The sequence below is a fragment of the Brassica napus genome, chromosome A8 (assembly GCF_020379485.1).
Source record: "Brassica napus cultivar Da-Ae chromosome A8, Da-Ae, whole genome shotgun sequence".
In the NCBI taxonomy this organism is placed as follows: domain Eukaryota; kingdom Viridiplantae; phylum Streptophyta; class Magnoliopsida; order Brassicales; family Brassicaceae; genus Brassica; species Brassica napus.
The window spans coordinates 291,806-304,580 of record NC_063441.1 but is presented as its reverse complement, the minus strand read 5'-3'; the positions used below and the strand labels follow the sequence as shown (position 1 = coordinate 304,580).

Genomic DNA, 12,775 nt, shown 5'->3' with positions numbered 1-12,775 from the left:
GGGAAAATTGTTTTTTTAGAGCAAAAAAATGGTAACTATGTCCTTTTATACTAATCTATACTAATTTATGTCCTATTAGACTAATTTTTTTCAAAATGGCAGTAATGCCCTTAAAATTATAATTTTTTTATTTTTTTTCGTTTTTTTTTTATTTTTTTGTTCCTTTTTCGTTTTTTTATTTTTTTTTTAAAATCGATTTTTTTTTTCAAAATATAAAAGTGAATATTCCCAAATATTTTGTTTCCATATTTTTAGGAACTGATTTTTTATCCGTAGAATACAACTAATATGTAGAAATCGGTTTCTACAGTTTTTTAGAATTATAGTAATGTTTAGATTTTGATTTCTACATGTTTTAGATTTATAGTAAATCTGTAGAAGTCAGTTTCTACGTGTTTTAGATTTATATTAATGTGTAGATTTTGATTTCTAAAGATTTTAGAATGATAGGTTAAGCGCGGAATGTGTATTCTAAATATTTTTAGAATACTCCTATTTACGTAGATCACGTATTCTAAACATTGTAGATTCAATGGAAAAAGTGGATTTCGTTTTCTACTTCGTAGAATGTCATTTCTACTTTATTTAGAACATAATATGAAATTTATAATTTTAACTTTTTTATAACTGGAAAAAATATCACTAAGTTCATATAGGTAGTTTATCAAAAGTTACTATTTTTCCAAAATTTTTTTGTTTGTAAAATTATTTATTAAATTTATTTTCAAAAATATTAAAGGGTGTTATAGGAAAATATGACACAAAATATAGATTAGTCTAAAGGGACATAGTTACCATTTTTTTGCTCTAAAAAAACAGTTTTCCCAACATTATTTCTTCATTTTTAAAAACTCTTCGAGCAAAAATCAAATACTAATAAGGATATTAAAAAATAATATATATATATAGTATAAATGATCAGAGAAGCACAAAAAGAATAGAAATAAAATTATCTCAACTATGGGCTTACTTAAAACAAATAGATAAATTAATATATATCGTTAAATGAAAATATCTTCACTAAAACTTTTTCATTTATGAAATTTGGTTAACTACAACTAAAATAAAGCTGGATATCGTATCATAAAACAAATTTCAACTGGAAAATGATAAAAGTAAAATTAAATAAATTAAATAAATAAATAATATTTCATACATCATAATCAAATCATGAAAAATGATAAATAAAATATTTTTGAAATTCGCGCGGACAAACCACTAGATCCTAAATAATAATGGCTATTATACTTCTTCACAACCTCTTTTCTTCTTGCTTTCATGTTATTAACCAAATAAAGAGAGACTCGTTGTGTTTTTCATTATCATAAGTTCATAACCTTAAACAGGATCTCACACTTTTCTTGTTTTTTTCTAGTCTAGTTTCTTCTCTACTCTGATTACAACAAAAGGCTTTGAAATCAGCTTTTATACTCAGAACTCTCATCTCAAATCTACATTCTAAACCATCAAAGAATTTCTCTGTCCCTATCTTCTTCTTCTCCTTTTTTCTAACTTAAAGAAGTGGAAGTAGATGGACCTATGAGAAAATAAACAAAATGGCGTGTGGCCCAAGTTAGAGGAGTAAGAATATAAAGAAGATTCTTCTTTTAGAAAATATGTTCTCTTTCTCTGTATGTGCAGACGTCTGGAGTTGTATTTATGCAAAAACTCAGCAGAAGATGTTGTCTTCTGTTTTTTTCTAACAGAACAATCTTCTTCTCTGCACAAAATAGAACAATCTATGGGTGTTAGCTCAATCTCAATATTCTTCACTACAGATAATCAACCTAGGGGGGACTTAAACTTACGTGAAGCTGGGACTCTCGTAAACTTTCCAGCATTTCAGTTATTTCCATCTGTTTCACCACTGTAGCGTGCAAAACCTGCAACCAAATGAAAAAAAAAATGTCAATTCCAAGCTACAATTATGCAGAGCTTGTGAGAAACGAATTAAGGAAAAGCAGGCAGCATATTATTACCCGCTTTGTTTTCACAAGATCAAACTCAACCGATTTGATTCTGTCTAGAGAATCCATCAGCATTCTCTCCTTCTCTACCGGAATCTCAACCGGTTTGTTCCTCATTTCCTCGTACACTTTCTCCAGTTCCTGAATACGTTCCAAACAGGGACGAATCTTGTCTTTCATTGTGGTCTCTGTGGGAGCTGAGATGAGTCTGCTCCTGTTCTCATCTTCCGTTGGAATTGAAGGAGTAATGGTATTCTTCCTCCTCAAAATCTGAAACGGGATACAACGAAAAACTGCTGCTAGTTTCAGCAACAACGCAAGTATTCTTTTCGCTACGTTCTCAGTTCTTATGATGTCCATTGTTCCCCTTAAATCGTGAAGCCATCGGATGATGGGAGTACCTGGAAGATGAAATTTAACATGTGAGAAAACTATTTGCGGAATTCGTGATTTTCAACGCTAAGGGCCGTTTGATTAACAGCAAAGCCTGAAGTATAACCTGGTGGAGATGTTTCACGTTTTAAACCGAGTGTTGCTTGATTGAGTTCGATCATTTGGTAATGGGATTGCCTTTCTTGTCCTTTTCGGTTTGTAGCTATGTTAGGTATGTCAAACTTGTCATCGCAACTATAATAGCCGTTAACATCTGATGCCCTAGCCTGCTACATAGATCATATTGCTCCAGTCAGTGTTATGAAACTAGAGTGGTGCTGTGACACAAATGTACCAACACAACAAATAACTCACATCCTCAGAAACTGGATTCACATGAGCAGAGGCTGAGCACATTCTTCCAGTTAGAGAAGTAGGAACATCAGAACATGATTCAGATTCTGCTGCTGAACTCTCAGCTTGCATAGCCTAAAAGTTCAAAGCTGATTCGTCAAAAAATAAGTTCTAGAACATAGATATTGGCTTGAAAGTGCCATTTACCTTTGATGGATGTATACTTATGTAGGATGAAGAAGAATTCTGCGGGTCACTCAGCTTCCTACTGATTTGCCTAAAGAGTGATGATTCTCCATGGTAGAGAAGCTGATACAAAGCACATTATCTAAAATCAGTTTCATGTAAAAATACAGATTAAATTATAAAAAAAGATGTAGATATTCATTATGAAGTTGATAGAAAGTTATAAAAGACCTTCATTATTTCAGGATCATTCCAGGGTCCTTTGTTAGAGCGAAGACACCCTCCCTCGCCAAAGCAAGAGCATGAACCTCCGAGGAAGTCTGGCAATTGACTACAAGCACAGACCATTTGGATCTGGTAAGTATTGGTTTCAAATGATATCTGATTTGAATGGAAAACAAACTACCTTGAATCAATGACTTCGTGTAATTTGGATAAAGATCTGGGGTCTAGTACCTGCAGCATCAGAAATAAGAATAAAGTACACATGGCAATAATTGGGTAAAGAGAAAATTAACTAGGTTGAGAGCAGTACATGTATCTTTGCAATGGTCTTTGCGTCAAGAAACTTCTGAGCAGCAGGCCAAAGCATCTTCTTGAAACCTGTTCCAGCATTTACAATGAACATTCTGTGCAAAGTCTGCAAAAAAAAATTGATGGTTTGAAACAACCTGGTATGTATATGCGATGTAGATATAAATTGAGAAACTAAAGTACCTCAGGGTAGTAGCTGTTGTCTATCTTCGACATGGCAGCCACAAGATTCACAGCTGTTTGTGAAAAATTCTTCATGCCCTGTGATTAAACATGAGACACTCCATAGCTAAGAATGTGGATGCACTAAAAGAGCAAGGTCTGCTTCAAAGCATAGCTTAAATTAAATACCAGTCCTTGCACATCCAGTATTGTAGTCGTGGAAAAGATTCGACGCTTTGCTGCAATGGAGCATGCAGGGAATTTCTCAAGGAGAGCTCTCTCAAACTCTTGCACATGGTATTTTAGATATCTGTCAATGGTGGTGATACGCATAAGCTTGGAGGGATGAGCTTTTCCAAGCCTTTCAATGTAGACAGGTCTTCCTTCCTTGTCAACTCCATGATAGCCTTGAGGATAGTATTGCAGAACTTCTTCCAGTTCTTGAAATTCAAAATCCTACATAAAAATATTTGATCTTGAATCCAACTAATATTATATAGAGCAACAAACAAAGCTGGTTTCCAGCTTAAATCAATGGCTTCCTTACCTCTAATATGGTATCTGTCCCATACTCTTTTCTCCATCTAAGCATGTCTTCCCACATCTGGATGGTTTTTTCAATGTTGAAATCCCTCGCTTTCAAAAATCTATATTTTTAAAATGAAGAGTTATTTAGCTGTGACAACCCCTTTAACAACACATCACAATGTAAACTTAAGAAGGACAAAATGAAGTAACCTGAGAAGAGTATGGTACTCATCATGTCTAGGAGGTAACAAGTCTCTCTCGAGAAGGTTACGGCGGAACTCAAGCACAACGCTCTCTTCTTTCTCATCCCTTACATCTTCAATAGAGACAACTGGAGGAAACCGGTAGTCAATCTTCTTTTTCCCTCTTTTCTTCAGAGAATGAGTGAACTTGGTGGAAGCGTTAATGGCCTTCTTCTTCAAACTCCCGATCTTTGAGCGGCGTCTTTCATCTTCTTCAGAGATTTCAAAGTCTGATCTTCTCTCCCTGATTTCGTCAAGGGCTCCATTTTCTTCAACTCCTTGAAAAAGTCAAATCAAAATAAGTATCAGACAAAGTCTCAATATCTATCTTGCTTGTGTTACTGTTATGTCATCCACAGGGAATAATTTATAACAAACAACAACAAATTGTGTACCTGACATATCTCGATCAAAAGGGAAAGATTCTGGTTGATGCAAAGCGGATAGAGAGGACATGCATGTGCTTTTGAGTTATACGACCATCACTTGTGAGACAATAATACAAACCTGCAGGAACAGAGAGTAACGGTTAGTCAAAGAATGAGAAATTAAACTAAAGCAGCGATTACAACAAATCCATTAACAAAAAAAAAAAACAGTAACATAGAACGTAAAAAAACTTAACCTTTGTGTTGTTGTTCTCGATAAATTCTACCACAACAGAGTAATCATATCACCATCTTGATTTTGTGTCGGAAATGGAGCAGAGAGCCAGGAAAAAAAAAAAAAAAAGAATCCAGATCTGCTCTTAAGGTGGGGCTTAAGAATGCATTTAACTTCGATTCCTATGCATTTAAAGTCTTCATCCTACACTTGTCTTCCCCTGAAGAGAAAAAAAAAAAAAAAAAAGGGAAACGCATCATCACTTCAAGGTCGCCATAAATGCAAAGCTCGAAACTTTAAATGAAACGAAACCGTTAAAAATGAAACAGCAAGCATGGAAACGAAGACCACGAATCTCCTCATTCTCTCCTCACCGACACTCTTAGATATATCTCACAACAATGCCGATTGAAAGCAATCGGATCTCACCCACCGACAAAACAGTGAAAATGAAACAGGACTCCAAACTCTGAGGTTTACCTTAATTAAAAGATGAAACCACGATCTCATTCACCGATTCCAATACTCCCCACAAAAACGATCGTAATCTAGATCGGATTGAGAGATTGTTATCGAACGGCTACAAACGTTGAATTAAGAGACGAAGACGCAATCATACGAAAACTCCCCTCCCCTCCCCTCCCTCGGATAAGTAAAGATGTTTGATAGATCTCGCGTGTTGTTCTTCTTTCTTCTACTTTTGTTAGTCTTGAGTTTCGCCACTTAATTATATTCCCTTTTGCATTTTTTTTCATTTTCTAAAAAATACAAAAATGTAACAATAAATTAAAAATTCGATAGGTTTGGTATTTTCCTGTTGGTCCCCTATTCTTCTGTAAAAACAATGGGGGAAGGTAAAAAAAGGTTGCAAGCAGCTTTTATCTTTACCCTAACTTGGTCTGCCTTCATTTTGCATGCCTTCTGTCCTTTTCTTCCCCTTCTCCCTTTTTTACTACTGAGTATTAAATTATTGAGATCCAAAGGTAAGATTTCAACTTCCCATTTTTTAAAAAAATTATTTGGTTCTAGTACATTTGTTTAATCAATTGTTCTATTCATTACATGTAGCAAGTACACTACTCTTTCCAAACATCACTATCTTCATTTACATTCTTCTTGGCTAAATGTAATAACAGTATTTGCTTCTTCTTTTTTAAAAATGTTGCTTGTAAAATCAGATATTTAAGTCTTACACAGTGAAATACATTAAGACAGAGAGATTAGATGAAGACAAATGAAAAAAAAAAGTTTAAAAAAGATTGGTTTGTTTCTCTCGTTTTCTATACAACAGAGATCATTTTGTTCAAGTTTGGGATTTTTAGTTGATTTACTATTACTTCTACAAAGTAGTACTCCCTCCATTTTTTTCTAAAAAATGCATATTCTAGAGAGAAAAAAATTATTTCAAAAAAAATATTTTTTATATTTTCAGTGCAATTTTTATCAATTAATAATGATAAATTGTGAAGCTCAAGAACATTAATGCGTTTTTAAACTTTTTATTGGCTTAAATGTATAGAAAATTAAAAATTTAAAAAAAATATGCAGTAATAACTAAGTTTTAATATGTTTTATTAAAAAGTGTGAAAATTCTAAAAATATGTATTATTTTGAAACGGAAAGAGTATTTTCTAATATAATAAGTCCGGACACATAATTTCTGTATCCATTTATTTTTGAACTATTAACCACTTATTAGCAATAAAAACCTTGTACTATTTAATTCAAATCGAATTACAATTTACAAGCAGAGGAGAACTATTCAAAGTTGTTATCTTGCTTATGCATTATATTATATCTTTATTATCTAGTTCAAAAAAATTTTAATGGTTGTAAAATTAGATAGTATATCTGCACTTGATAAATAAAAGACTACTCAATTGACGTAATAACTGATTTATTAATGAGGTGAAAAGGGTTGATTAACTTTGTATCTTACCATGCGTAAAGTTTCTTGTGTATTGTTCTAGAAGAATTAAAAGTGTTTCTCAAAAGACACGAAAGGTGTTTTGTTTTGATTAGAACAAAAGAATGGTGGTAATCAACTGGAGTAAGTTGACTTTTCATACAACGACATATGGAAATGGACACGTGTCATGCTTGCCCAGTCTGTTGTATTCAATGCATCCCTCTCGTCATTTTAGATTCATACTAGGATTGTGGATTGTCTAAAGCACTAAATAAATACTAACATTCTGATATATTAATTGTTGTGTTCTGATAAATACCACATCTCATACTAGTATACACTCAGGAACTCAGAATCATATAAATCAATAACTGCTTATAAAATGTGGAATTATTGCTTCCAAGTTGCATCACTCGTAGACTTATATCACCAGTTTTGCACCTTTAAACAAAAACATACTTCTTCAGTTTCATATTAAGTGTCGTTGTAGAAGATTTTTTTCGTTACAAAATAAGTGTAATTTTTTAACTTTCAATAAAAAATTTATTAATTTTATTAAACAATTTATTTTTCTATTGGTTGAAATATGGTTAGGTGTATAGATAAATATATTTTTATATAAGAAATATATAAAATTAATTGTTTCCTTAATATGTGCACAAACCCAAAACGACACTTAAAATGAAACAAATAGAGTATTTTCTACTTTAATTTCTTTAACTTTTAATATTTATATTACTACAAGATTCCTACTTAATATTTACCGTGGGTTACAATTAATTACAAGTCAAACCGGTCCAGCAGTAAATGAGAATGGCCCCATCAAACATAACAGTATGTTCAAAAGAACAGCTTATTAGAACATACAGTTCAGTCCGGTGGAAAATTACATCATTTGATAATGATTCTTTTGTTTAAAAGATTATTTTTTACTTTTACCGCTGTAGCGAATGTGTCGTTCTTCCTTTGTCCAAACGCATCATCACACCATCATATGCCATTAAATGTTCACCTCGCTCTTCGATTGCGTACGGACAATAAATCTGAGTTAAAAGCATTTAATGTGGAAACTCCCACCAGCAAATGACCACAGCACTAATTACATTATTATTGGTCAGTGTTTTTTTTTTTGTGGGAAGTCGGTAGTCCAACTAAAAATATAATGCATTTTTACATTTATTCATGATGTATATACATCATATAAACTATGTAGAAAATGCATGTACAATTGTACATTACATGTATATAATACAATAAGGCGATGCATCCAATACACGTATGTGAACAATTTTTTTATTTTTAGCAAAACGTATGTGAACAAATTAATTTGGCAGAATTACAAATATTTACAGCATATATTTCCTTTGATGGGTTCAGTTTATATATACATATATATATATATGATTTAAAAACCGAATTGACCAGTTTTCAATATATAAATCAAATCGACTATACAATATAAGAGCATCTCCAACCCAAACTTTATTTTAAATAGGACAAAACTTCAAAATGAAGATTTGAGTGTTGATTGCTCCAACCATGAATCCTTAAAAAAATCTTTAAAAATTTATTTATTTATATCATAGTTTTTGACATTAACAAAAATTACTAATATTGATAAAACTTCCTAAATACTTATAAAACATACATTTAATATATTATATAACACACATTATTATAATATTATATAATGTATCTTTATTATGTCTGAAATTTATTTGATGTATTTTTATTTTGTGCGAACTTTATTTTAATGTTATGTAGTATTTATCTTATTTTATTTTATTTTTGTGTACTTAAGTTATTATAAATTAAGTTTAGTTTATGTATTTGTGAAGAGTAATAACTATAAGGATCCAAAAAAATAATAAATAGTTTTGAGGTTTTGAATAGTGAAACTTCAAATTTGAGGTTTCAATATTCAAAACTTCAAAATTTGAAAATTTGAAATTGAGTTGGAATGACACAAAACCTCAAATTTTGAGAATTTGAGGTTGGATTGGAAATGCTCTAACGTTAAGCATAGAAACATCTATGCGTGTGTATGCACTCGGAATTTTTTAACACATATCATATAATAGCACACTCATATAATAGACTGTATTTCTAAATCCGCCCTTGTGAACTTCAGATATGAGAGTAACGTATGTGTCAATTTATTTTTGTAAACAGTCAGTGTATATAGTATATATACTATCTACAACACGGGTGAGCTAAATAGATGGTCAAATAACAAAAACTAAAATTAAAATATATTTTCTTAATAATTGGGGTATGCGTGAGAAAAGTGAAAAAAAGAAAGATTTGGATGTGACACAGAGAATCCAAGAATGGAGAGCAGCTTGACATTGCGACAAAGAAGATGGCGCAATCTCCGTTTTGCAGTGCAGTGCTGAACCAAAGTCTTTTTGAATAAACTACAAAATTCATATTAAAATAAACAAATAATTATAAAGAACCAATGAAATGTCACTTTCTTCACAGAATGACAGCAATAATAATACACATTTCATTGGTTCTATTTGTTCTAAAATAAATTCATTCCAAAATCCCAAAAATTCTGCAGTTATTGGTCGTTTTCGCTACCCAATTCCACTTTGTACTTACATTTCATACTGTCATTTTTCAAATACTACACATTTTACAAACCCTACATAGTTTACATTTATTTTAAAACTAATAATGAATATTAAGCCCACCCTCAGTTTTCTACAAATGTAGATATACGTTAACATAGGTATACATTTTCATGAAAAGAATTGGTCAGAGTCCATGCATATGCATACATATATTATTTTGCTGAACATTGAAAATGTATCCAAGTGATGCCATTACTTAAAACATATTAAAAACCTAAATTATATATTTAGATATATCAAGATTCTGGAAGAGGAGCAATGCAAACTAATCAACAAATGATGAAGGTTTTTTTCTAACTTGTGGTTATGTATTAGAGAAGCATACACTTGCAAATAAAAATACCTTTTAACCATATACATACTAGTTTGTTAGGAAAAAAACAAGTGGGAAGAATTGTATTCGCACTTTTGCGGTTATACGATCCTGTTACTGTATAGCTTTGTGTTTATTTATTTTTATTTGTGTAGTTGTCTTCTAGTTGGCTTTGTAACTCTGTCTAAAAAACAAAAATGGTAACAAATCTGAATATGTTTTTTCTATTAATTGTTTTGTCTCTTAAGTCATTATAACTATTACAAATAAATTTTGTATATTCCATTTTTTTATAGATTTTCATAACTAATTTTACAAAATCATTCAACTCATAAAGTAACTCCACGTCTTTCATTGTTCATATGGATGTAGAGTTACTAGTTTGGTTCAAAGAGTTTTAGTTGAGTCTATTTATGTTGATGATAAGAAAATAGTGATAAATATTTATTTATATATTTAAATATTTTCATATTCCATTTTGTTACAAATCTGATCTCTTTTTAAAATTTGGCATAGTTTTTGCTTTTAGATACCTCACAGTCGCTTTGTATATTATGTCCATTCATTCTTTAATTAATGAAATTTAATCAAAAATAAAATATTAAAGTTAAAATATTGGTTTTATATTTGAAACCAAAATATTATTTTTTAATTTTATTTAATTATTATTTCTTTGAAACTTTTAAGAGCTAAATTTAATTATGTTTGTAAAATTTACCAAATATAACAAACAAAACATTTAAATATAATTATATTTTTATTCTGTGATTGAACTTAATTAAATTCGGTTGAATCTGAGTGTATCTTATCACTCTATATCAAAATCTTTACATCACCACTTACTTAAAAAGCAAAATCATTACTTTCACTTATTATTTATTTCCTAATTACCATCATCTTTCAGAGATTGAAACATGGAAAAAAGTTTAATCCATTCTTAATCTCTGGGAATTGGGTATGGCTTTGAGAACAAGCCTGACGCAGTCTCTTTAATCTTTGGAGTCAACTCTTTGGCTTCCTTTGCTTTCAACCTTTTGATAATATTGAACCGTTCTGTTCTTCCCGTGAATTATTTGCTACGATCGATAAGCATTTTAATTTGTTATTCAATAAAATTTAAAACTCAGTACACCATTTAGAAACATACACGTGTAGGTTTCTTGACGATTACTATGTAAGGATTACTGATCGAAATGAGTGTATATATTTGTGGGGTTATGGATTAGCAAGTCAAACTGTATCTAAAACCAAATATTTAAATCAGTCGGTGGTATAGTAGAGAGTTTGGTATGTTTGGGTAGTAACTGGTAAGAAGGCTATTCTCCAGACAAGTGACTGTACCCTACTGATTTGAAAGGTTAATGGAATCAAACACAGGGGCCCCATAATGTGAAAAACGAATGTAGATTCACAGTTTAACTTTTGGTTCAGTAACTGAATGGTACTACTACTATAGACTATAGTAGTTTCTTTTGTTACATTTTTTTTAGGGTTTTTAGTAATTAAACCCCTCAACTAAAGATGAATCGTAAAAAAAACCCTCAACTTAAAATCCTGTGAAATAAACCCTCAATTTTAGTTCCGTTAACATATGTTACCTTCCGTCTAAAAAACCGTGACGGAGGGTGACATATGTTAACGGTTTATAAGTTGAGGGTTTATAATGTTGAAAATTTAGTTTAGGGTTTTTTTTACGATTCATAAATAGTTGAAGGGTTTTATCACTAAAAGTCATTTAAGGGTTTTTAAGTTATTTATTATCCATTTATTCATTGTTTTAGATTGATTTGTAAGCCTTTAAACCTAATTTATATTTTTAATACATTAATCTATTATAAAATTAATTTATACATCTTAAATTAATAATTTTCAACACGATTTACAACTTATTATAACTTCAAAATATTAAATTATTTGATATTTGATAATAGTGATATAAAAAAAATTGTGTGTTTATATCGTCATTTTCAAATATCAAATAATTGAAAGTTTCTAAGTTATATTAAGTCTTAAATAGTGTTGAGGATAATTCATCCATGAAGTCAATCTTTCTATTTGGAGGATAATAAAAATATAATGTAGTTATTCAGAAATCAGTGAGAATAAAAATAATCATGCATTATTTTGGAAGGGGGAGAAGTACGAGCCGGATGACCGAAATCATGAAAATAGGAAAAAGTGTGTCATACTCTAAATATAAAGATTGACTTCATGGATGAATTATCTCGACACTACTTAAAACGTAATATAACTTAGAAACTATAAATTATTTCATATTTGACAATGATGATATAAACACACAAATTCTGTTATATCACTATTGCCAAATATCAAATAATTTAATATTTCAAAGTTATAATAAGTTGTAAGTAGTGTTAAAAATTATTAATTTAAGATGTATAAATTAATATACAAATATATTAATGTATTAAAATTTATAAATTAGTTTTAAAGGCTTATAAATCTTAAAACAATGTATAAATGATAATAAATAATTTTATAACATTTAATGACTTTTAGTGATAAAACTCCTCAACTAAAGATGAATCGTAAAAAAAACCCTCAACTAAAAATCGAGTGAAATAAACCCTCAACTTATAAACCGTTAACATATGTCACTCTCCGTCACGGTTTTTTAGACGGAGGGTAACATATGTTAACGGAACTAAAGTTGAGGGTTTATTTCACAGGATTTTTAGTTGAGGGTTTTTTTTACGATTCATCTTTAGTTGAGGGGTTTAATTACTAAAAACGCTTTTTTTTACTGTTAGAAGAACCAAAGATATTCAAGGACCAGTCTCAAAAACGACTTGTGATTTTAGTTCTTTCTGCCTATGGGCCCCCAGATCCGTATATTTTTTGGAGGTATAGAAAATGATCGACATGCTTACGCAGCTCATTTCTGCAATTGACGAGTGTAACTTCTGGTCGTTTTGTTTCGATGAAAACCACGTGAATTTCTTTTT

General features: G+C 30.6%; 1 protein-coding gene across 4 annotated transcripts; it reads right to left on the bottom strand.

The window, feature by feature from the left end:
• Nucleotides 1-1,284: 1,284 nt before the first annotated feature.
• Nucleotides 1,285-5,535, bottom strand: LOC106354089 (phosphatidylinositol/phosphatidylcholine transfer protein SFH13). Of its 4 annotated transcripts, none has more exons than XM_048738391.1 (16): nt 5,429-5,535; nt 4,971-5,168; nt 4,741-4,852; nt 4,314-4,623; nt 4,123-4,222; nt 3,765-4,031; nt 3,597-3,674; nt 3,415-3,519; nt 3,286-3,335; nt 3,111-3,210; nt 2,901-3,002; nt 2,715-2,828; nt 2,485-2,629; nt 1,980-2,368; nt 1,809-1,883; nt 1,285-1,720 (listed from the first exon to the last, which is right to left on the bottom strand). In XM_048738391.1, exons 3-16 carry the CDS (start codon nt 4,799-4,801, stop codon nt 1,700-1,702), a joined length of 1,917 nt encoding a protein of 638 aa, XP_048594348.1. In that variant the 5' UTR covers nt 4,802-4,852; nt 4,971-5,168; nt 5,429-5,535; the 3' UTR covers nt 1,285-1,699. The 4 variants fall into 4 exon arrangements, with proteins under 4 accessions (XP_048594348.1, XP_048594349.1, XP_013649397.1 ...); XM_048738392.1 differs by having other exon boundaries at nt 2,485-2,626; XM_013793943.3 differs by having other exon boundaries at nt 2,467-2,629; nt 5,429-5,534.
• Nucleotides 5,536-12,775: the final 7,240 nt, after the last annotated feature.